The sequence below is a fragment of the Crotalus tigris genome, unplaced genomic scaffold (genome assembly GCF_016545835.1).
Source record: "Crotalus tigris isolate CLP2741 ecotype Arizona unplaced genomic scaffold, ASM1654583v1 scf7180000019147.1630427, whole genome shotgun sequence".
In the NCBI taxonomy this organism is placed as follows: Eukaryota; Metazoa; Chordata; class Lepidosauria; order Squamata; family Viperidae; genus Crotalus; species Crotalus tigris.
Window position 1 is genome coordinate 1,064,256 of NW_024097401.1, and position 21,206 is coordinate 1,085,461.

A 21,206-nucleotide genomic window follows, 5' to 3' on the forward strand; every position below is an offset into this window, starting at 1 on the left:
CAGTAACTTTGCTTGTCAGAAGGTTGTGAAAGATTATCACATGATCATATATATATATATATATGCCAGTTGCCAAACATCTGAATTTCGATCATGTGACCATGGATCAAAGGCAAAGAAGCAGGCATTACCAAATTAAACACCATCTGGTTTAGCGTTCTGTTCCCATAGCAGTCAATCAGTATCTGTGGAAAGGGCCAGCAATAGTACCTCCCACTTATATTCATCACGGAAGAGAAAAATCTTGAACAAGACCAGATCTTTAAGACCAAGATGCCAATTCTATTCCCCTATCTGGCAGTATTACTACATCAGGAGCTGTGTACAGGGAAATAATGTTTGGTTTATAATTCAAATTCCAAACACATCTATAGAGCGTCAATCCACAGTAGAACTATTATTCACGTAAGACTTCATCCCTGCATTAATCACGACTAGACCATCTTCCACTTTCTCACTAGATAGCCAAGTTCCCAAGCATCTTCTCCTGAAAGGAAAATCCTTAAAGTAAGGATATCTGCTGTTGCTCAAGAAAAAGGATTAAACTCCCCCTCATGAGTCTCTCCTTCCTTGAAACCATCACTCCATAACAGAACAGTCATTGTTTACATTTCCTCCAGGTAAAGGAATTTCCCGGGACTCAGGATGCTATTTTCATCTAAGCACATGACCTACAATTTCTGCTGGCAAGTTGTGGTACTGGGATACAAGAATGCATTCATTAGCTTTCACAGCCTTGTTAATTTTCTGCACTCATAGCACAGTTGAAACATTGTTTATTGGAGAACAATTCTCCTTCTGCCTTGCACTTCAACAAAATCTTGTTGTTCATTATTTTTTTTTATCAACTTCAGTCCCACAAGTCTCTTTCCTAAAAGAAAGTAATCTGTAAGACAGGGAATGCGACAGAGATTAACTTTTTTTTCCTATAATGCCTATTCCTACACCCATCCAAATCCTAAACATACCATGTAGAAGTGAAAGAAACTTGGTCATTTACTAACAAGAAAGCAAGGCTATTCGTATATTTTGAATCACATTTTGAAAAGCTTATTATTTTTAATTAAATTATTCTTTCTTTCGCGCTTGAAGCTGATAAATATTTTCAAAAACAAATTCAAATATATTTCCCTAGTAGAAATCAAGGATCCCTACACATTTATAGAACTATGTTAATAATATACAAGCAAGACAAGAGCTTAGCAATTCCTTGATCGTTTTTAATGATGATCACCTTTCTGACTATACTTAGAAGAGGAAAAAAAACTGATGAGAAAGATTAATTCAGCAGTCACTTCAGAAGATAGAATCCAATTACAAAGTCTAGACTGTGCAAAGAAGTTCCACTGTTTTTTTAGGTTGTCTTGTTAATAGATGGTTAAGATTTCATTACAGGTTTAAGATCTTTTCATTGAGTGCAATCTGTGACTGGGTAAGATTTGCCAAATAGGTTACCATCAGCAGGTCCTAAGGAGAAAAAAAATATATATTTAAGATTCCTTACATTGTGCAACACTGTTCAATGGAAACATTAGAAACAAATCTGTAACTTTGTCCATTCACACATACCAATAAACAAACATATTTTTAAAACTTCCAATTCTAGTGGCATAAATGATCTAGAGGGAATTGAAGGGGAACTCATCAAATATGCAGATGACACTAAGCTAGCAGGAATAGCCTACACCCCAGAAGACAAAACTCAAGATCCAAAACAATTTTCAGACTTGAACACTGGGCCCTATCTAACAAAATGAAATTCAACATAAATAAAAGTAAGGTTTTATATTTAGGTAGGAAAAACTAGCTGTATAGGTCAGTGGTGGCGAACCTATGGCACGGGTGCCCGAGGCGGCACTCAGAGGGCTCTCTGTGGGCACGCGCGCTGTCGCCCCAGTCCTAGGCCTTCATCTGGGTTTTATAAAACCTTTTCGCTTTAGGCCTCGCCGTCATGTGCAAAAAAAAAAAAAAAGGTTCAATCAATCAGTCAATTTCAACTTCTTACGGGAAAAAAGATCTTGCAAAGTTGGAATTGATTGAACTTTTTAATCCCAACCAGTCTGCTGTTACCACCACAGCCACGCCCACCCAATGGGCCACACCCACCCGGCACTCGACGATGCATAAGTGGGTTTTGGGTTGCAGTTTGGGCACTCGGTCTCTAAAAGGTTCGCCATCCCTGGTATAGGTACAATGTTTTAAATGGCAATGTCATAGCCTTTATTTAACATTTACACCTTGTAAGTTTAGTAAACAAAATGTGTAGAGCATGTTTTTGAACCTTTGGCTTGCCTGGATGCACTGAGTGAAGAGGAATTGTCTTGGGCCGCATATAAAATATATAGTTAATGTACATAAATAACAAACATCCTTTATTTTTTTATTTTTTACAATCCTGTGGGGCCGCATAGCTAGCTATCAAGGGCTGCATACAGCCAATAGAGTCATGGGTTGGACACCCTGGGGTACAGTATCGGAAGCCAAGGGGGAGACCTTAAAATCCTAACACAAGAGAAGAAATATAATATCACAGATTATCACTGAAACTTTGTGGCAGTATAGAACTTGAAAATATTGCTCAGGCCAGAGATATGGAGAAGGATTTTTGTTGTCAGACAATCAAATTTCCTAAGAGGCATGTGATAGTAACAACAGAATGTTTCAGCCGTCTTCACAAATGATGGAAATCTAACTCTTATCCAGAATCAGAGGCCAAATTTCTATTTTCCTGCTGACATTTATCTTTTTTCCACAAAAGGGTCTGCAATCCTAGATATCATCTTAATTAACTTGGAGGAACTACTGGAAAAAGTGAAAGTGACTGGAACTCTAAGAACAAGTGATATATTAATCTTTCATGATATCAAGGGACAGGGAATGGAGAAAAATCAAGTATATGGAATTTTAGAAAAACAGATTTCAATGAATTCAGGTGGAAAGTCCAACAGTTTAAAATGAGAAAAGAATCTGGGAATGATAAAAACTTCTTCAAAACAAGACATTAAAGATGGAATTCCTACGAGTAAGAAAAATAGGAAACATCTAAAGAGACCAGTATGGATACACATAGAGCTTTCTAAAATGGAAGGAAATGGAAAAAGGTGCATAATAACCAAAGATACAGTTGCCAGAAAGTGTTAGAAAGGCTAAATATATGAGAAATATATGAAGTTAAGAATATAGTGAATGTTGTTAATATAAATTATGATAGCCTATAAAGATTAATAAGTGCAAACAGAAATATATATTACTTCCCACAGCAAGGAAAAAAGATTAAATTGATTGCTTTATTCAATGAAAAGAACATGTCTAATTTTGTTTCCACTGGGAAACCACTTCTGGATTTTATGCTTGAGATGGAAAAAATGAAACTCTGATTTTGGTTTTGCTGATTAAATACATTTCTTGTTCTAGAAATGGCTAGTGTAAAAGTAAAAGTATTACTGAGTAAAAGTAAAAAGTTGAGGCTGTAATGTTATCTTCGACTGTGCTAAAAACAGTCAGAAATCAACACCTTTTTTTCTCTTCCTCCTCTACACTACACTCTCTTCTTCCATTTTTTTCTTCCCCTAGTTTTCCATTGTTTTTATTTTCCTTTATTTTTTATATTCTGATAAACTAATAAAAAATTGAACTATGTACATGAACAATATTTTCAAGCAGATTATTAAGCATGAAATGATTTTATTTTATTTTTCAACTAAATGGCTGCTCTATAGAAGAGGGAACTGTTTTCAAATCGATAGGATACGATAGGATAGGAGCTGGAAGAGACCTTGGAGGTCTTCTAGTCTAGCCCCCTGCTCAAGCAGGAGAACCTATACCATCTCAGGCAGGTGAATGTCTAGTCTCTTCTTTAAAATCTCCAGTGATTTTAAAGAAGTGATTTCTGGAGGCAAGTTGTTCCACTGGTTGATTGTCCTCACTGTCAGGAACTTTCTCCTTAATTCCAGGTTGCTTCTCTCTTTGGTCAGTTTCCAACCATTGTTTCTCGTCCTTCCATCTGGTGCTTTGGAGAATAACGTGATCCCCTCTGCCTTGTGGTAGCCTCTCAGACACTGGAACACTGCTACCATATCTCTCCTATTTCTTCTTTTCTTTAGACTAGCCAAACCCAAGTCCCGTAGCCGTTCTTCGTATGTTTTAGTCTCCAGGCTTTTAATCATCTTTGTTGCTTTTCTCTGATTTTTTTCCAAACTCTCAACATCTTTTTTGTTATATGGTGACCAAAACTGACTGCAGTATTCCAGGTGTGATCATACTAGGGTTTTATAAAGCGGTAATAATACTTCATGTGATCTTGATTCTATGCCTCTGTTTAGACAACCCAGGATTGTATTAGCTTTTTTGGTTGCTGCTGCACACTGCTGGCTCATAGTCAAGTGATCGTCCACTAGGACTCCAGCATAATTGTTTTCTGTTTCATTGGAGAGCATATAGATTTTCCCCAAAGAAGATATCAACAATTTGTATTAACCCAAAGCAACTTCTAAATTGTATAATTTAAGAAATCAGACAAAAGTAATAATTAAAGATTATTCTACCAGAGATGTAATGCAGGCTTGCATATTAACACTTACCACTAAGTTGAACAATTTACAAGCTCACCCATCCATACAACTTATTTGTACTACTTACAAGTCTATTCTAAGGACTTACATTGATGTTGCTGTTCAGCATAGTCTCAAAGTCCTCTGGCGAAATTTTTGGAACTTGATTAACAAGATCCATCAGGAAGCGACCAACAGTGTTGTCAGCAGTCACTTTCCCAGACTAGACAAAAAGCACAGAGATGCTGTTTTTTTTAAATATTTTGATATATTATACATCAACAGAAAAATGAATACACACACACAGTCTCATTTCCCATCAGTGCGTATTTTGGCCACAGCACACTTACCAGCACATCTTCTGCATACTGTAGTACTGTGCTCAGGGTATCTTGAATCTGAACAGAAGCTATCCCCACTTGCTGAAGATCACTTGACAAATTAATCACTCGATTCGGGCTAAAGCAAGTCTTCATGACGAGATCAACTGAGAACAGAGAGTAGACATGAATCGGTTAAACAAAGTGATGGTCACAAACACTACAGTAATAATTCAGATAAGTAAACCACTAACTTTCTAGTTATTGTAAAATAATCCACCTTTCAATGGGAACTCAACTACTATTTAATACTAGGTACTGCAGTCTAAAAAGGACACCAACAAATGAAGGTGATGAGAGGACTGGAAACTGAACCTACTGTATAAAAGAACTGGAAATGCTTAGTCTGGAACAAAGAAAACTTATCCTCACTGATTATCAACGCCAAATATTTTTATCATAGGCATAGTGTGCCGTCTCTAGAAAAATACTGGTAATGGCATGCTTAAGAGACTTTGCCCTCTGTGGTGTTGATAGGAAGCTTTAACAGTGTCTCCAACCAAGAGTGTTTATGCAAATGCTGAAATTGAGACAGTTGTACATGTAGTTCTTAAATGCCCTATTAGAGGGCAGAGCTAATCATCAATGATTTAGATGAGGGAATAGAAGGAGAACTCATCAAATTTGCAGATGACACTAAACTTGCAGGAATAGCCAACACCCCAGAAGACAGGCTCAGGATCCAAAAAGATCCTGACAAACTTGAACAATGGGCCCTATCCAACAAAATGAACTTTAATGTAGAGAAAAGCAAAGTTTTACATTTAGGCAGGAAAATCAAAGATAGAAGTACAGATTAGGTGAGACATGGCTCAAAAACGTTAACTGTGAGAGGGACCTTGGAGTCCTAGTGGAGGATCACTTGACTATGAGCAAGCAGTGTGCAGCAGCAGCAAAACAAGCTAACACAATCCTGGGTTGTATGAACAGAGGCATAGAATCAAGATCACGCAAAGTATTAGTACCGCTTTATAAGCAAAATCAGCTTGTAGATTTTCTGAAGGAAGAGGAAACAAACAGTGAGGGCTGACTCCACTTTCCTGTCATTCATTGTGTCATCCAGCCAGATAGACCACACCAAGTAAGACAGATCTGATCATTACCTTGGCCATGGTTTGCACTCATGTGACCTGCTAAGCCCAGCATTTGACAAATTGGAAATAACTGAATATATATATTTCAGTAGACTAAGTCAATATTTAATAAATATATATAAAGGAAAAAGGATATTTCTGTCAGGAACAGTATTTCTTATTTCTTCTCCTCTGGGGTGAAGATGCAGCTTTAGCCCTCTACGTTTTATTTCAAAGCACTGACCTTTAATTTTACTGCACAGAACCTATAACCAATCGCGGAAAGCAAGTCTTATCACTATGTCTAGCCCAGTGATGGCAAACCTGTGAGATGCTATGTCGTTTTTGGTGACATATCAAACCTCTGGAAGTTGTACAAAAAGGCCTTGCTCTCATGCAGCTTCCAAGGGATCAAATCAGGGAAGCATCCTCATGCAATTTTTCGGAGGCTCCAGAGATCCCAAAAGAGCGGGCCTCTGACTTGACTTCCAGAGATTGACGTCAACAGGAAAGTCCAGAGAGGAGGTCTCTTTTGTCACCCCAGCAGAGTCAAAGTAGGCATTTTCTCAATGTTTGACACTCTTGAGTTCAAAAGGTTTGCCAACACTGGTCTAGCCACTCACTAGGTTTCACTTCTTGGCTATGCTAATCATCAGGACAAAAGCAAACAGGACTACATCCATCAATAATATAATGCCTACCTCCTATCCGCTCGGTGTCATAGTAGGAAGACTTCACAGTGAGAGGGGTGAACATTACCCCCATCGTCTTACCAGGAACTCCCATTGTGGTGCTAAAAGAGAGACAATTTTTCTTAGCACGTATATTCCAAATAAGGCTTGATACATAAAGAGTGGCTTTCAATTCTTATTAGAGTACTGATTCTGAAAAACACACAATAGTAACCACATATACGCCCTATATGTACATAGCTGCCAGAATAAATTTACGCCCTATATGTACATAGCTGCCAGAATAAATTTACGCCCTATATGTACATAGCTGCCAGAATAAATTTACGCCCTATATGTACATAGCTGCCAGAATAAATTTAAGAATGCCATATAGGAGAAAAAGAATCAAAGCAGGCGCTTCTCAAAACTTTGGAATCTCAACTTATTCTTTTAATATTATTTTTGCAATGTGATATTCGTCTAAACCAGTCTAAACCAGGGGTAGGCAACCTTGGCTCTTTTATGACTTGTGGACTTCAACTCCCAGAATTCCTGAGCCAGCCATGCTGAGGGAAAAGGGAGAGGTTTCCAAGCTGAGCCATGCTGGCTCAGGAATTCTGGGAGTTGAAGTCCACGAGTCATGAAAGAGCCAAGGTTGCCTACCCCTGGTCTAAACTGTTCTGCTGTAATGTTAAATAGTAGTATGGAATAAGATCTGTGCTTTTTTTTTTACGTACTATAACATTCCATTTTTTACCTTTGTTTCTTTCAAGCAAAATGCAGATGAATTGTTTTTGCAAGTACCTGATATATGCCTTAATGCTCATACGTCCATTTTGTAAACTGGTGTCCACGGTTAGGTGAATTGGGTTGTGAGCTTCCCGACTGTAATATTCATGGATTAAAACAGAGTGTTCTGTGATGTCATGTCCAGTTGCATACCTGCAAAAATAAAATGAGCTTAAGACAGACAATATTTGCACACAGCGAATCCATTAATTCAATACGGATATTTTAAAAGTTGTTATGCTGAAAATACAGACCAATATTTGTCAGTGATGTATCCATGAAGTATATGAGTTATTGTCTTGACATTTTAATATGTTATTCAATAAACTAGTTTTATCCAATACTATTAGCAAAGTAAATATTACCAATACCTCTTCTCAGAATGGACAAACCTAATGTTAACAAGAATCTGATACAAAGTTACCTGGGATTTTCAGTAATCTTTTGCAAACTAACAAAGGATTTTTTTTTATTACTGTTTTTAGTTGTGGATGGGGTTGCACTGTCCCAGGCAAACCCAGTACATAATCTGCAGGTTCTCCTGGACTGACAGCTCTAGCTCAAAGAGCAGGTGGTAGTCCTGCACAATAGCAAGTTGTGTACTTGTTAGCCTCTTTCCTAGATTAACATGCCCTTCTCACAGTCCCTCATGCTCTAGTCACCTCTTGTTGGGACTGCCATAATGCACACTACATGGGGTTGTCCCAAATAGTATTTGGAAGCTTCAGATGGCTCAAACTGCATCAGCCTATGTTATCTCTTTTGTGGGAACTGTATTGGTTACCAATTTACAAATTCAAATTTCTGGTTATCACCTTTAAAGCCCTAGATCAGTGGTTCTCAACCTGTGGGTCGGGACCCCATTTGGGGTTGAACGACCATTTCACGGGGGTCGCCAAACAACGCAGTCCGCCATTTTTTCCCCCTTTTCCTTAGCTGTGCTACTCCCTTTTATTCTATTGGCTTTTGAAAGCCAATAGAATAGACTCTCTTGAATAGAGTCTAATTCTATTGGCTTTCAAAAGCCAATAGGAATTGTCCAGGCTGTCTCTGCCCTGCTGAGCCCGCCAAAAGTCCTATTCTGCAAACGGTGCTGCACTAGTTGAGTAGTCCTCGACTTACGACTGGTTGGGGGTCGCGACATTAAAAAGGTTGAGAACCACTGCCCTAGATGGCTTGGGGCCAGATCATCTGAATGGCAATCTCTTTCCCAGTTACATCTCTCTGGCCCACCACAACGGTATGTTACAGTCCCATCTAGTGAGACCCAGGAAAAAAGGCCTTCTCTAGTAGCTCTCTCCCTTTGGAATACCATTCCCCCCAAAGACAAGATTGGCCCCCACTTTGATACTTTTCTGGAAGGACCTCGAGACATGGTTCTGTCAGTCACCTGGGACCCTAGGGTGACATAGAACTGATCAAATAGTTCTGCCTGTTGTCGCCTATGAGGTTATGGAAAGATGTTAAGGGATTTTTACATTGTGGAATTTTAATACTGTAAGCTACCATGTGTGAGTTGGGCTGCCATATAAATATATTAAAGAAAGGTTATACTGCACATCAGAATGTTTATGTCTGAAGCAGAAAAAAGGAAAGCAGATGGCAGCTAAAATATTTAAAACAATACTTTCAAATTTGCAATGTTACAAACGTAATAGAAAAGAAAAATGCACAAGTTCATGCTATCTGCTGGAGACTATCTTACAGATTCTGAGGCTCTATCATCCCCAAAGGTTTTGTGACACTATTTTAGATCAATCGGAATCTAGTGTGATTATACAGTTTTATCCCTGGATATTCCAAGGGTTAAGTTGGATCTATTACTAACAACAGATAGCATGATCAAAGCTATATGTAACAAAGGTTCAGTGAATATGGAAAACTTATCATCAACTTTAAGGATCATGCAAGCGAACAATACATCCCTAAATGAGAAGGAAAAAAGTAACAGTCAAGGTTTATTCTGTTAAAGAGAGTCAAAGTATTTCCCAAAATTCTATAACAATGGAGGAGTATTGCTATCAAGAGCAACAAAGTTGACATAACTGTTTAAAGAACTGTTATTATTTTATGGCATTCTATTAATTAAAGATAATCCTGTCTTTCAAGAAGCTGGGCAGACAAATTCTGGTAGAATGAAGACTTACCATCCCAGAATAATTTCACTTGGAGAGACTTTCTTGTGCAATTCATACATATTTTTGGCAAATTCCATGTCCACTGCAACCTGAAAGTTAACAAAATTCGAGATTCTGCAATAATGACATTAATTCACTGATAGGCCTTTTATCTAAACCTGTTAACCTGAGACTAAACCCACCACTCTGAGTAGAGAAAGCACATTGTCTTTGACTGATAACATATCTCTGATGCAAAAAAAATCACACTTTTAATTTTATCACACAGTATTGTCTGTTTGTCTCCCTGAATTCCTTTACAAAAGATACTTATGTGGCTGCATGAATATAGGATAAAAACAACATTCAATTTTTTTCATGTTGAACAGCGTTCGATGGTAAAGGAAATAAACACACCTCCCAATGCCATTATAATATCAATAAATAAGTAGCTGCTATTCATTCCACTTGATTAAATGGGAAAATTGGTTAAGAGTAAACCTAATGCCTGCCATTCACTCCAGGCTCCCCGTATATTATTTTTTTTAACATAAGTACAGTAACTACATCCCTGTAGCTCCGTGTTCAGTGGAAGAAGCAAACTCACAAAATGAATAATACGTAAGATATAACATATATGGAAATCATGATGTGTACAGGTAGTCTTCAGTTTACAGTACAATCACAATTGGGACCAGAATTTCCATCATAAATGGTTGCAGTCATTAAGTAAAATCAGACCAATTTTATGACCATTTACATTATGGTCATTAAGCAAATCTGTAGTCATTAAATTCAAACCCATTCTTCCAAGAATTTTGCCGGAAACTGGCAAAAACAGTCACAAATTGTGATCACATGACTAGAGGGCACTGCAATTGATCAGAAATGTGAGCAGTTGTCAAGCGTCCAAATTCCAAGCACATGAATACAGGGATGGTCCAATGGTCATAGTTGTGAGGGCTGGCCATAAGTCAGAGGGCTAGATATTTTTCCGCACCATCATAACTTCAAATGGTTGTTAAGTTGAGGATTATCTGTACAAAATAAGCCTGTCCCAGCTTGGATATTCAAGAAAGAAAGATCTTCAACTTCATTTGTAATGAAAAGTATATATTTTTTTTAACTGAAGCCAAGTGGTTACAGCATAGCAAAGCCAAATCTGAGAATTTCTCCCATAATCCTGGTAATTTTCCCTTCTCCTAGACATTTCCCACCACTTGGTCATCTTGGTGATGTTCAATGAGATTCCAATGAGGTGTTCTGGTAACAGTTCCACATTTTGGCACCTTTTTGAATGGGTGTTTCACATTCCATTCCCAGGATTGTGTCCTTGGATCTTTCAACCATTGTCTCTGGATGGCCCTCTGGTTCCTGTCATCCCCCCTCCCTGCCTGCCAGATCTCAGATTGTACTATGATGCATGTTGTTCATACATGGTTGAAATATAAAAAATTGGCTACTAAGACAACATTGTGGCTATCACCACATGAAGCATTGCACAGGAAAGAGACGTTAATAGATGAATCAAAGAGACGAATGAAAATGGATGACATATTGCGATCTATTGATATGGAAAGAGAATCCTAAGCTAAAAGTGAGGCAACAACTAGTAAGTAATGGATTTAATTGTGACTGGTTTAATTATTATAAAATATTTGAAAGATTTAAACTTGATAAAAAGCTTTGTTTTTGCTGGAGACAAATCAGAATTGGAATTGAGTTTATGCTCTGGGGATGCCCATTTGATTCCAAAGTCTATAAAATGTTACTTAGGATAAATTTGGAAGAAGACTATGTTAAGAACTGTAAGGTAAAATGGGTGAAAAACTTTGGTCATAATATAACGCTAGATAATGTGCGAAATAATGATTTACTTTGAATTACCGTTTGAAAGAAAACTTTTACAAAATGATGTACTGATGGTATTTGCTTCTGGATATATTGTCAAGAATATATAAAGTAATTTCTAATAATTGTTGGAAATTAATCAAACTCCAAGAATATGGAACTCTACTTCTATATGTGGTCATAGCTGCAAGGAGTGTTCATGCCAAGTAATGAAAAGAAAAAGGAATACCTGTAGTTGAAGAATTGATTGTGAAACTGAATTGGTAGAGATGGTGAAACTAACTGCATTGCTTAGAGATAATACTTCAGACAATTTTATAATGTATTGGAACCCTTTTGTGGAATTTCTGCGAGTTAAATACAATAATGGACTGTTAAGATTAGCTTATTTTTGGGTGGATACCAGTTAGCAGTTTTGTTTAATATCTAACAGATATTGGGTTGATTTGATTAATAGATATTAGATTTCTATATTTGAGATATTTTAAGAAACTATGGTACAAAATAGTACTTCGGTATACCAAATATAGTCAGCATGGATGAAAAGGTTCATAATTAGTTGTAGGCCCACTGTCCAAGGGGGGAATATGCTAGAACTATTTGAGACATATTTTTCAACACTCAGCCAGGGTGGACAATGTAGGTTTAAGGTTGATTTTACATATGTTGTGTACACGTCTTTATTTTTTCTTTTTCTTCTTTTTGCCTAGTTTGTCATGTTTGTTTTTGTCTCTATTTGAATTTGAATTTTGAAATAAAAAAAATATTCTGTTAAAAGTGTATCACACCTAAGCATTTGCACTATAATTTAGGATATCCTCTTCTAGCAATAATACCAAGAAAACTGCTAATTGTGAGAGTTTACCAGTTCGAAAGGGGAGAAAGGCCTGATTTTAACTTTCTGAAATGTGATTCTGCAACTTCAAAGAATTACAGAATCCTTAAACCAATTCTCTGATTTTGGTACTTTCCTAAAAGTATCTCCTTCCATGGATTTAAGCTAATGGCAAAGCTAAAATCATGATCAAAATAACACATACTCACCTCATCTTCTGATTCATTATGAGGTACTGAGAAGCAGTTGGTAACCTCTACGGAATGTTTGTCAACTGTGCCTACAAAGTTAAAGAAAAAACATTTTCCTAAGAAAAGTTCTTCCCAAGCAAAGACCTAGGAACATCCAAGGAAGAACTTGTCACTGAAGACATTAGATCAGTGGTTCTCAACCTGTGGGTCGGGACCCCATTTGGGGTCAAACGACCATTTCACGGGGGTCGCCAAACAAGGCTGTCCGCCATTTTTTTCCTCCTTTTCTTTGGCCACGCCCCTGGCACCAGGTGATGTATAAGTGGTTGGGGGTCACCACAACATGGGGAGTCGCGGCATTAGAAAGGTTGAGAACCACTGCATTAGATTTATATCTGCTGATAAGTACGGTACAGCACAACTTGAACCCCTTCAAGTTCAATCTCCTTACAATACGCAGAAGATAATGGTTTTATAGTGATATTACAACACTCTTGATTTACAAGTGTGTGTTAAGCCTATAGGATGAAGTCTGAGAACAATGAAAACAAGGCACCGTTTGTTCTAAGCAAGATACAAAAAGAATGTATTTTAGAAACTATATTCTGTAACTGAACTATCTTCTATCAAAGCTCCTTTATTTAATGTACTTAAGAACTTTTAGATGCTATAGCTAAGAAATGGACATATAAATAAACATGCAACAGAATAAGCATGGTGGCAAATCAAAGAAGTATCTTGGTTTCATTTTGCTACTTCAAATTTAACATTTTGTTCCTATTCAGGAAACTAATGCATATCAGGGCTAGCTTTAACTCCCATCTACATTGACTGAAAAATGAATGGAACAATAAAATACAGGTCTAGCATTTTATGTAGAAAAAGAAGCAATGTAAGGCATCAACTTAACCCAATGCTGACATATGTTTATATTTTATATTCCATGCTTTGTACTTTTATCTGTTTTTATTAAAATGTAATATGAACGTACCATAGGATAAATAATCCAATGCTGTAACAAAGCCACAAAATATAAAGCTGCACTTCAAGTAATATTTTTCTGATTATAAATGCAATCTCCCCACTTTCAGTTTGAGTCTGTAAACACTAAGTTGCCTTTGAACCAATCACATGAAAAATTCTAACATGCATTAATGCTACAAAAATAGTCTCACGGGATACCACGAGTTCAAGTCCTGCCCTAGACATGAAAGCCAACTGGTAACTTTGGCCAGTCACTCTCTCAGTCCAACCCACCTCACAGGGTGGTTATTGCTGTGAGGAAAACAGGAGGGGGATGAGGATTTTATCTTACAATAATTGACACAAATCAAACTGTACAGCTTTATTTCAGTGATGCAATGGCATGTGGTTCCCTAAACACCCTCTGAAAACGGCTGCCCAAACTGATGTAGAAGGTGCCAGAAGCAAATACACCTAATGCTTTTTCTCCTCTTACTGTCCCCACAACAACCCTGTGAAGTGGGTTGTGCTGTGGTTCTTAGGTCTTTCATAGAATCCAGGGTTCCACTGGATGCAGTCTGAAGAGAATGATTGCCCAAAGCGGGACTAGAACTCAATTTCCTGGTTTGCCTGGTGCTTAATCACTACATCAAGATAGTAATAGAGTTGTACTTTTATCTCACTGTATTTTGTTTATTTTTAAATACATAATTTTTTATGTAATTTGAGGAAGTTTTAAAGGAGGAGCTATACCCCTATTCTAGAATGCTTGTTTCACAAGCCCCAGTTTGCAAACCTAAACTCTGTCACCTGTAGTTAAAAGCATTCCGGGTAACAAGCGATAGAGAAGAACCCTGTTTATGCCCATAATTTCTAGACTAGAGAGTATAAGCAACTAGACTAAATTAAGCAATTAGACTAAAATTTAATAGGGTCATTCATTTGTTAGATAATGTGCTGTATACAGAAGGCCCTTACAATCTTGTTTAAAAATACTGTGTAAAATACTAGCCATTAATAACTCAGTTTCTAGTTGCATCATGGCATGGCTTTACCCTTTTTCAATATTCTCTCCCAAGATTTAACTACATTTACATTTAAAACTTGATTATAATTCAACGTTAGAACTCAAACATTGAATAGAATTGGCTTGTGTGCTGTTGTCCCTTTTTCTACTTGGTTGAACCTTAGCGCTAACCTATTAATTAGGTCAAGGGATCTCTCAAGGCTGTTAAATTCTATTATTGTAACATTTACATTTATTTTTTTATTAATTTAACACACCAGGATCTCATTCAGTTTCCAAAGCGTGCTCCACACTGCACCTCTGCAATTGGCAGGTCCCGTCTAGTGCCTGGAATGGATAAAAGCCGGGAACACCCGGTGACCGAACAGGGTCTTCTCCATAGGCCAGGGCAGGCAACCTTGGCTCTTTTATGACTCATGGACTTCAACTCCCAGAATCCCTGAGCCAGCATGGCTCAGCTTGGAAACTCTTTCCCCTCAGCATGGCTGGCTCAGGAATTCTGGGAGTTGAAGTCCACGAGTCATAAAAGAGCCAAGGTTGCCTATCCCTGCCATAGGCCGGCCTTCCCATCACCCTTTCTCCATGCTAGGATACTAGCAAACTATACGCAGAGCTGCCGGGATTCGGCTCCGTTTCCTCCTCTCAAAACACTCCGGAGCGCCAAGGAGAGCAGCTAGCGCATCTTCGGGTTGAGCCGCCTCCTCCTCAGCGGAGAGAGCGACGGTCCTTACCGAGCAACGTGCCGATAACGCGGGCTGCGCCCTCATTGCGCCTCTCAAAGCTGTCCACGATAGAGGCCAGCACCACCGGGTGCAGCCGGACTGCACGGCCGCCGGGAAAAGGCGCCGCCAACGCGGGAGGAGGAGGCGGCGGCGGCGGCGGCGGTGCAGCCGCGGGCTGAGGAGTAAGGACGGCCGCCGTAGGAGTTATCGACGGCACGGTGGGGGGAGAAGGGGCCGGAGGCGACGGAGACGGGACTGCGACGCTCTCCGAGGCGCCGGGGAGCCCTATTGCGGCCGCCATTTTGTGGAGAAAGGAAACGCGAGCCCTCTCGGGCGGCGACTGAGCACAGACGACCCGCCCCCCCCCAAAAGCAACTGATAATAGGCTGTTCCTGCTGCTTTTCTAGGGCCACTTCCTCCAATCAGGGGCGAGTTCCCTGAGAGTTGTTGGTTTTTTTAATCGTTTCGTGAAGCGTGCGGCTGGTTCTTCAGCGGGCTCGCGCGGTTTTTTTTTTTTTTTTTCCTGAGGGCTGTGAAGATGTTTTATTCAAAAATATTAAGAACATTTTAATTTTAGTCCGGTAACTCCCGTTTTGGTCAACGTGGCTGCCGGGAGGAGCTGATCCACGAATATTGTTGTAATGTAACAGAGGTGAAGCCAAGAAAGAGATTTACATTCAATAAACTTAACATGTTGTGTTTCTCAACCTCTGCAACGTTTAAGATGCGTGGACTTCAACTCCCAGAACACCTCGGACAGAATGTTGCCTGAGGAATTCTGGGAGTTGGAGTTTGCACATCTTTGTTACTGAAGTTGAGACACACTGAATTAAGACTATGACAATTTGATACTATCTGTGTTTCCCCAAAAGTAAGACCCTGTCTTACTTTCGGGCTCCGAAATAAGCCCTAGTTTTTACTTTCGGGGAGGGCTTACTTTTTGCTGGTACTGGTACCAGTAGGTTGCAAGCACACGGGGATAGAGCAGGGCCTGTTCATGGGGTGGAGAAGCAATGTGGTGAGAGCATGGTGGCAGACCATGGTGTGGCCATGGTGGGCGGCACTGGAAAGGGCGCCGAGCCTGGCATTGGGCGAGTCAGATCAGGGGTAGGCAACCTCGGCTCTTTTATGACTTGTGGACTTCAACTCCCAGAATTCCTGAGCCAGCCAAGCTGAGGGGAAAGGGAAAGGTTTCCGAGCTGAGCCATGCTGACTCAGGAATTCTGGGAGTTGAAGTCCACAAGTCATAAAAGAGCCGAGGTTGCCTACCCCTGGCCCAGATCCAGACCTGCCAGGGCCCTTCGCCAGTGGCTGCTGGTGGAACTGCATCAGCCATGCCTTCCCCTTTGGGTTGCTGAGTGCCAGCCTGCATACCTACTCAGTGCTGCAGGCACCGGGCTAAAGATGGGCACTGCAGCTCTCATGCCAGCTGGGCTCTTTTGGCCTCTACCAGCTGCTCCGGCTGGATTGCCTTTCGCACAGCCAGCTGGGCGGAGGGAGGCAGCAACCTTACCCTGCGCGGCTTCGGCAAGTGTCTGGCAAGGGGAGGGAAAACTCCACCCCCCCTCTGCCATCTGCCTTGCCTCTTCACCTCATAGGGGTGGCACCAGCCAGCCAGGCAGAAGGCAATCCGGCGGGAGCAGCTGGTAGAGGCCAAAAGCACCCAGCCGGCATGAGAGATGCAGCACCCGGCACCTGCAACATCGAGTAGGCGGAGGTGTGGGTAGCGCAGTTCCACTGGCGGCCACTGGCGAAGGACCCTAGCAGGCCAGCGGTGGGGCAACACTCTGGATCTGGGCCGACTCACCCTGTTCCAGGCAGGAGCAGCCCAACAGGGCAGCCCAGAGTAGCATGGCCAGAAGGGGAAAGAGCCCTGCGAGGCAGCAGCAGCACGGGCAGCCACTTGGCTATCACACGGTACCCATCGCGACCAAGAAATGTCCCAGCAGCAGTAGGGCCAGCAGGCAGGGCAGGTGGAGGCTGGGGCTCGCCAAGGGTTTGGTTTGTTGCTGCCACAGGCAGGCAGACAGTGGGACTGAGAGGGTGGGGCCAGCAGTAGTCGGTTATACTGGCGGCCGCTGGCGAAGGGCCCTGATAGGTCGGCGGCAGGGGGGCACTCTGGCTATCCCACGGAAGATCTGGGCTGACTTGCCCTGCCCCACGCTAGGGCTTACTTTCAGAGTAGGGTTTATATTAGGCCCACCCTCCAAAAATCAGCTGGGGCTTACTTTTGGAGTAGGTTTACTTTTGGGGAAACATGGTATATCTTAACAGCCATGTTTCCCTTATATTTTTTTTATTTAGAAAATAAATACAATGGCTGAGTTGTTTACAAAAACATAATACATCATTAATAATAAACACACCATTAAAAATTAACAGAAAAGACTATAAAATTAAAATGTTTACCGTAGTCCAAGAAAGCGAAATGATAACTTCCTGTACCATGTCTTCCTTTGCAAAGCATCCAGCTGCTGTAGCTTGTTACCTATTTGAAAGATTTGCACTTACCGTAGCTTTGGAAAGTTATCCCTTTCCTGGTGGGTGATAATAGAACCAGCAACAGCACTGTTTTTATAGTACTCCTTCCAAATGCCCCGTTTCAAATTTTACACCTTATATATATATATGGTTTACGAAATCGTTGCAGACTGGAATGTAGAAAGCTCTTTATTCTATTGCAGTGGTTCTCAACCTGTGGGTCGGGACCCCATTTGGGGTCGAACGACCATTTCAAGGGGGTCGCCAAACAACGCAGTCCGCTATTTTTTCCCCCTTTTCCTTAGCTGTGCTACTCCCTTTTATTCTATTGGCTTTTGAAAGCCAATAGAATAGACTCTCTTGAATAGAGTCTAATTCTATTGGCTTTCAAAAGCCAATAGGAATTGTCCAGGCTGTCTCTGCTCTGCTGAGCCCGCCAAAAGTCCCATTCTGCAAACGGTGTTGCACCAGTTGAGTAGTCCTCGACTTACGACCAGTTGAGTAGTCCTCGACTTACGACCGGTTGGGGGTCGCGGCATTAAAAAGGTTGAGAACCACTGTTCTACTGTTTTAACATTTTAACAGTCCTAAACTGCCAGATAAAACTCTTTTTGCTGTCCAGGTCAACATAGGATAGAAACTGTGTTTAACAGGTTGTCTGTAGTTTGTCTCCTGATGAGAGAAAGCTTGTTAGTGTCAGTTGGGATCTGGTTTGTCTCTTCATTAATTCCAAACAACCTATTCTCATTAACATACTCAGTCTTATGCCCCTACTTACGTCAGAGCTCATTTAAATGGATATACATATAGGTAACATGTTTAACTCCATGTAACCGATTTCCAATGCAAAGGGAATCAATCAACTTTTCTTTTGCATTTTTTTGAAGTGTTAATTATAAAACAGAATGAAAGCTGAGGATCTAGGTTCCCTCTTTGAATGAGAGGAATACTTTTTAATCAAAATGTTTTGAATAAAACATAATAAAATGATCTTCCTGTCTTGATCTGTTTCACTGGAAAAATATGCATATCAAGGCAGAAGTCAGATTTGGCTTTCAGTATGCACCAAAAGCACTGGGCTTTTGCTGCAATACTGCAAAATTACTTTCTTCATTCTGACCCCTTTGCTCCCCACGATCAAGGCCTTGAATATTAACTGCCAATGTTCTGACTTTTTTTCATAGAAGCCCCATTTTCTTGTGTGTAGACGTTTTTATATGAAGTCCCTTCGTTTCTACTCCATACAAGATTTATTTTAAAACCCTTCCAATTGAGCTCACCATGTTTTGACTAAGCTTATTCTTATTAATTCTTGTATGCCAGCAGTTCATAATTTAGTTAACTTAGACCATTGTGAGTTACACAAGAAATGTTACGTTATAATTTTTCATTTCTGCTAAAGGAATAGACATAGAGGCACTAAGCTAAGGTATTGTTAGGAAAAGAGATATAGTAAGCTGGAGGAATAGAGAGGAACTATATACACTGATTTAAAGCATACTTTTAGTACACACTACTGTAGAATACCATATAGCTTATGAATAACATATTCAATTTATATAAGATTTATTCTTTATAAAAACTGCCTAGAGTTAGTATTTTAAAGTATAACTATGAACCAAAATGCAGCCATGTTTAACCAAGGCATGAACTTTGTTACACACATAGCTAGATGAAAAGCAGGCACTCTTATAGATAAACAAGGGAAAACATAAATCCTTTATAATTGCAATTATCCAGTTTGGATAGCAGTTCTGCAGAAACAAAGGTGAGAATTTTAAAAATATATAATGTATAAACAAAAACATCTGCACAGAAAGTATAGCAAGATATAGTAAACTTGGGCTTGACAAATATGTACAGATGTTTGTTCATTTATTGTTTTGTGCACTAAAGTAAAAGGACTGGAATATTTTCAAACTTATTAGCTTTAATTCTTCTAGTGCAATTTCAGTAAGTGCGTGTTTTAACCATTTTGCTTTTACATTTTTTTCTCTGCTATTAAATCATTCACCAAATACAAGGCCTCCTTTCAAAAATCTACAAAAGCACACTTTGTTAATTATCAAGTGTCAAGAGTTAATTTAAATGCGGGCCATAATTTGGACTTTTTTTTGGCGTAAGCATAATATCTAAAGACAGAAGACTGGACAACAATATAAAATAATATCCCAATTACAAATCATAGTAATCCTTTGAGTTAATTTCCAGCAATAGCTTTTAGGTGAAAGCTTTTAAAACCCAAATTACTTTGGATTACGGTATATATTATAGTATCTATTATAATAGTATTGCTAATAGTATAATATAAATAGTAATATCGGAGGTGTTGGAAGGATTCAAAGCTTTCTTTGGAAAGGAAGGCAGCATCATGCAGAAGCTCCATGTCAGGTCCCTAAAGAAATGTATTCTTTCCCTATGCCTATTGTTGAATTTGTAAACCTTCTTTGTGACCTACCACTCTGTTGGGAGGGGGGAGCTTTTGGGATGGCTTTGCACTGTCCAGCGATGATGCCCTTTCCCCAGAGGATGGAATATCTCACCTTTATCTAAGGGACGGTTTGCGCTTGGAGCCAGAAGGAAACGAAAGTGAGAGAGACCTTGAATGAACGCACCAAAGAAACCAGTTACCAAAACACGATGCCACCTGTGGACTGGCTGGATTTCAAATGAACAGTTGCTTTTATATTGCTTTCGCGGGTATTTCCCCAGACCTTGCCTTGATTCCCTGTTGTGACTAGCCCCTAATAAAAGTTATTTTGGGGGAAATGCCTGTTTCAATAGTTCTGCTTTCTTGGTGGCTTAGCTCAGTGTTTCTCAACCTTGCCAATTTTAAGGCATGTGGACTTCAACTCCCAGAATTCCACAGCCAGCATTGCTGGCTGTGGAATTCTGGGAGTTGAAGTCTACATGCCTTAAAATTGGCAAGGTTGAGAAACACTGGCTTAGCTGAAGTAGGTCCTTACACTCCACCCCTTTTATACCTGCACATAGTATCATGGTGGGATACAAAATAGGTGGAGCTTATTATGTAATAGTTTTTGTCATTTGCCCTTTGGCAGATAACTTTTATAGATCAATACAATTGTTATGCCATAATGCCATCTCAACTCCTTTAGGGACAATCCAGTTTACCATTATCCTCAGAGTGGCCAGGAGAGATCAGCCAGTGCAGTTTTTTAGGATAAAGGAATGATCTTGAGATTGCCCACTTACACTCCAGGAAGCTACTCCTTTTAAGTACACTTTAGGAATGGAGATTTTTGAAGTCAGCTCATGAGTTGAATGAGTCAAGGGAATTCAACCAAGCTACTATATGGACACAAAGTTCGGCTGAGCCTCATTCCTTAACCACTTTGGATAGAATTAATTTGAAGCTAGATATTTTGTAGACAGCAGAATAAGAGAATTCCACTTGGTAGGTTGTAATTATTACTACATTACAAAGGAATATGAAAGGAAAATAGTTTTAAGGACTCAAAAATTTCTGGCAAAAAGCTTAACGAAGAACAGATGTAAGAAAATAAAACTGTTAAAAAGGAACAGTTATTTT

At 39.7% G+C, this 21,206-nt stretch overlaps 1 protein-coding gene across 1 annotated transcript; it reads right to left on the reverse strand.

Moving 5' to 3' along the window:
* Positions 1 to 1,199: 1,199 nt before the first annotated feature.
* Positions 1,200 to 15,511, reverse strand: EIF3F (eukaryotic translation initiation factor 3 subunit F). The gene is made up of 8 exons (XM_039360028.1): positions 15,182 to 15,511; positions 12,479 to 12,549; positions 9,614 to 9,693; positions 7,482 to 7,619; positions 6,705 to 6,796; positions 4,901 to 5,037; positions 4,660 to 4,773; positions 1,200 to 1,467 (listed from the first exon to the last, which is right to left on the reverse strand). The coding sequence occupies exons 1-8, from the start codon at positions 15,471 to 15,473 to the stop codon at positions 1,390 to 1,392; spliced, it is 1,002 nt and encodes a 333-aa protein (XP_039215962.1). The 5' UTR covers positions 15,474 to 15,511; the 3' UTR covers positions 1,200 to 1,389.
* Positions 15,512 to 21,206: the final 5,695 nt, after the last annotated feature.

Coding starts and splice junctions, on each gene's coding strand:
- EIF3F (XM_039360028.1), bottom strand. CDS start 15,473: ATGGCGGCCGCAATAGGGCTCCCCGGCGCCTCGGAGAGCGTCGCAGTC. Junction 7,620..9,613: donor AGTGAAATTATTCTGGGATG/GTAAGTCTTCAT, acceptor TTATTTTTGCAG/GTATGCAACTGGACATGACA. Junction 6,797..7,481: donor AGCATTAAGGCATATATCAG/GTACTTGCAAAA, acceptor TCTCTCTTTTAG/CACCACAATGGGAGTTCCTG.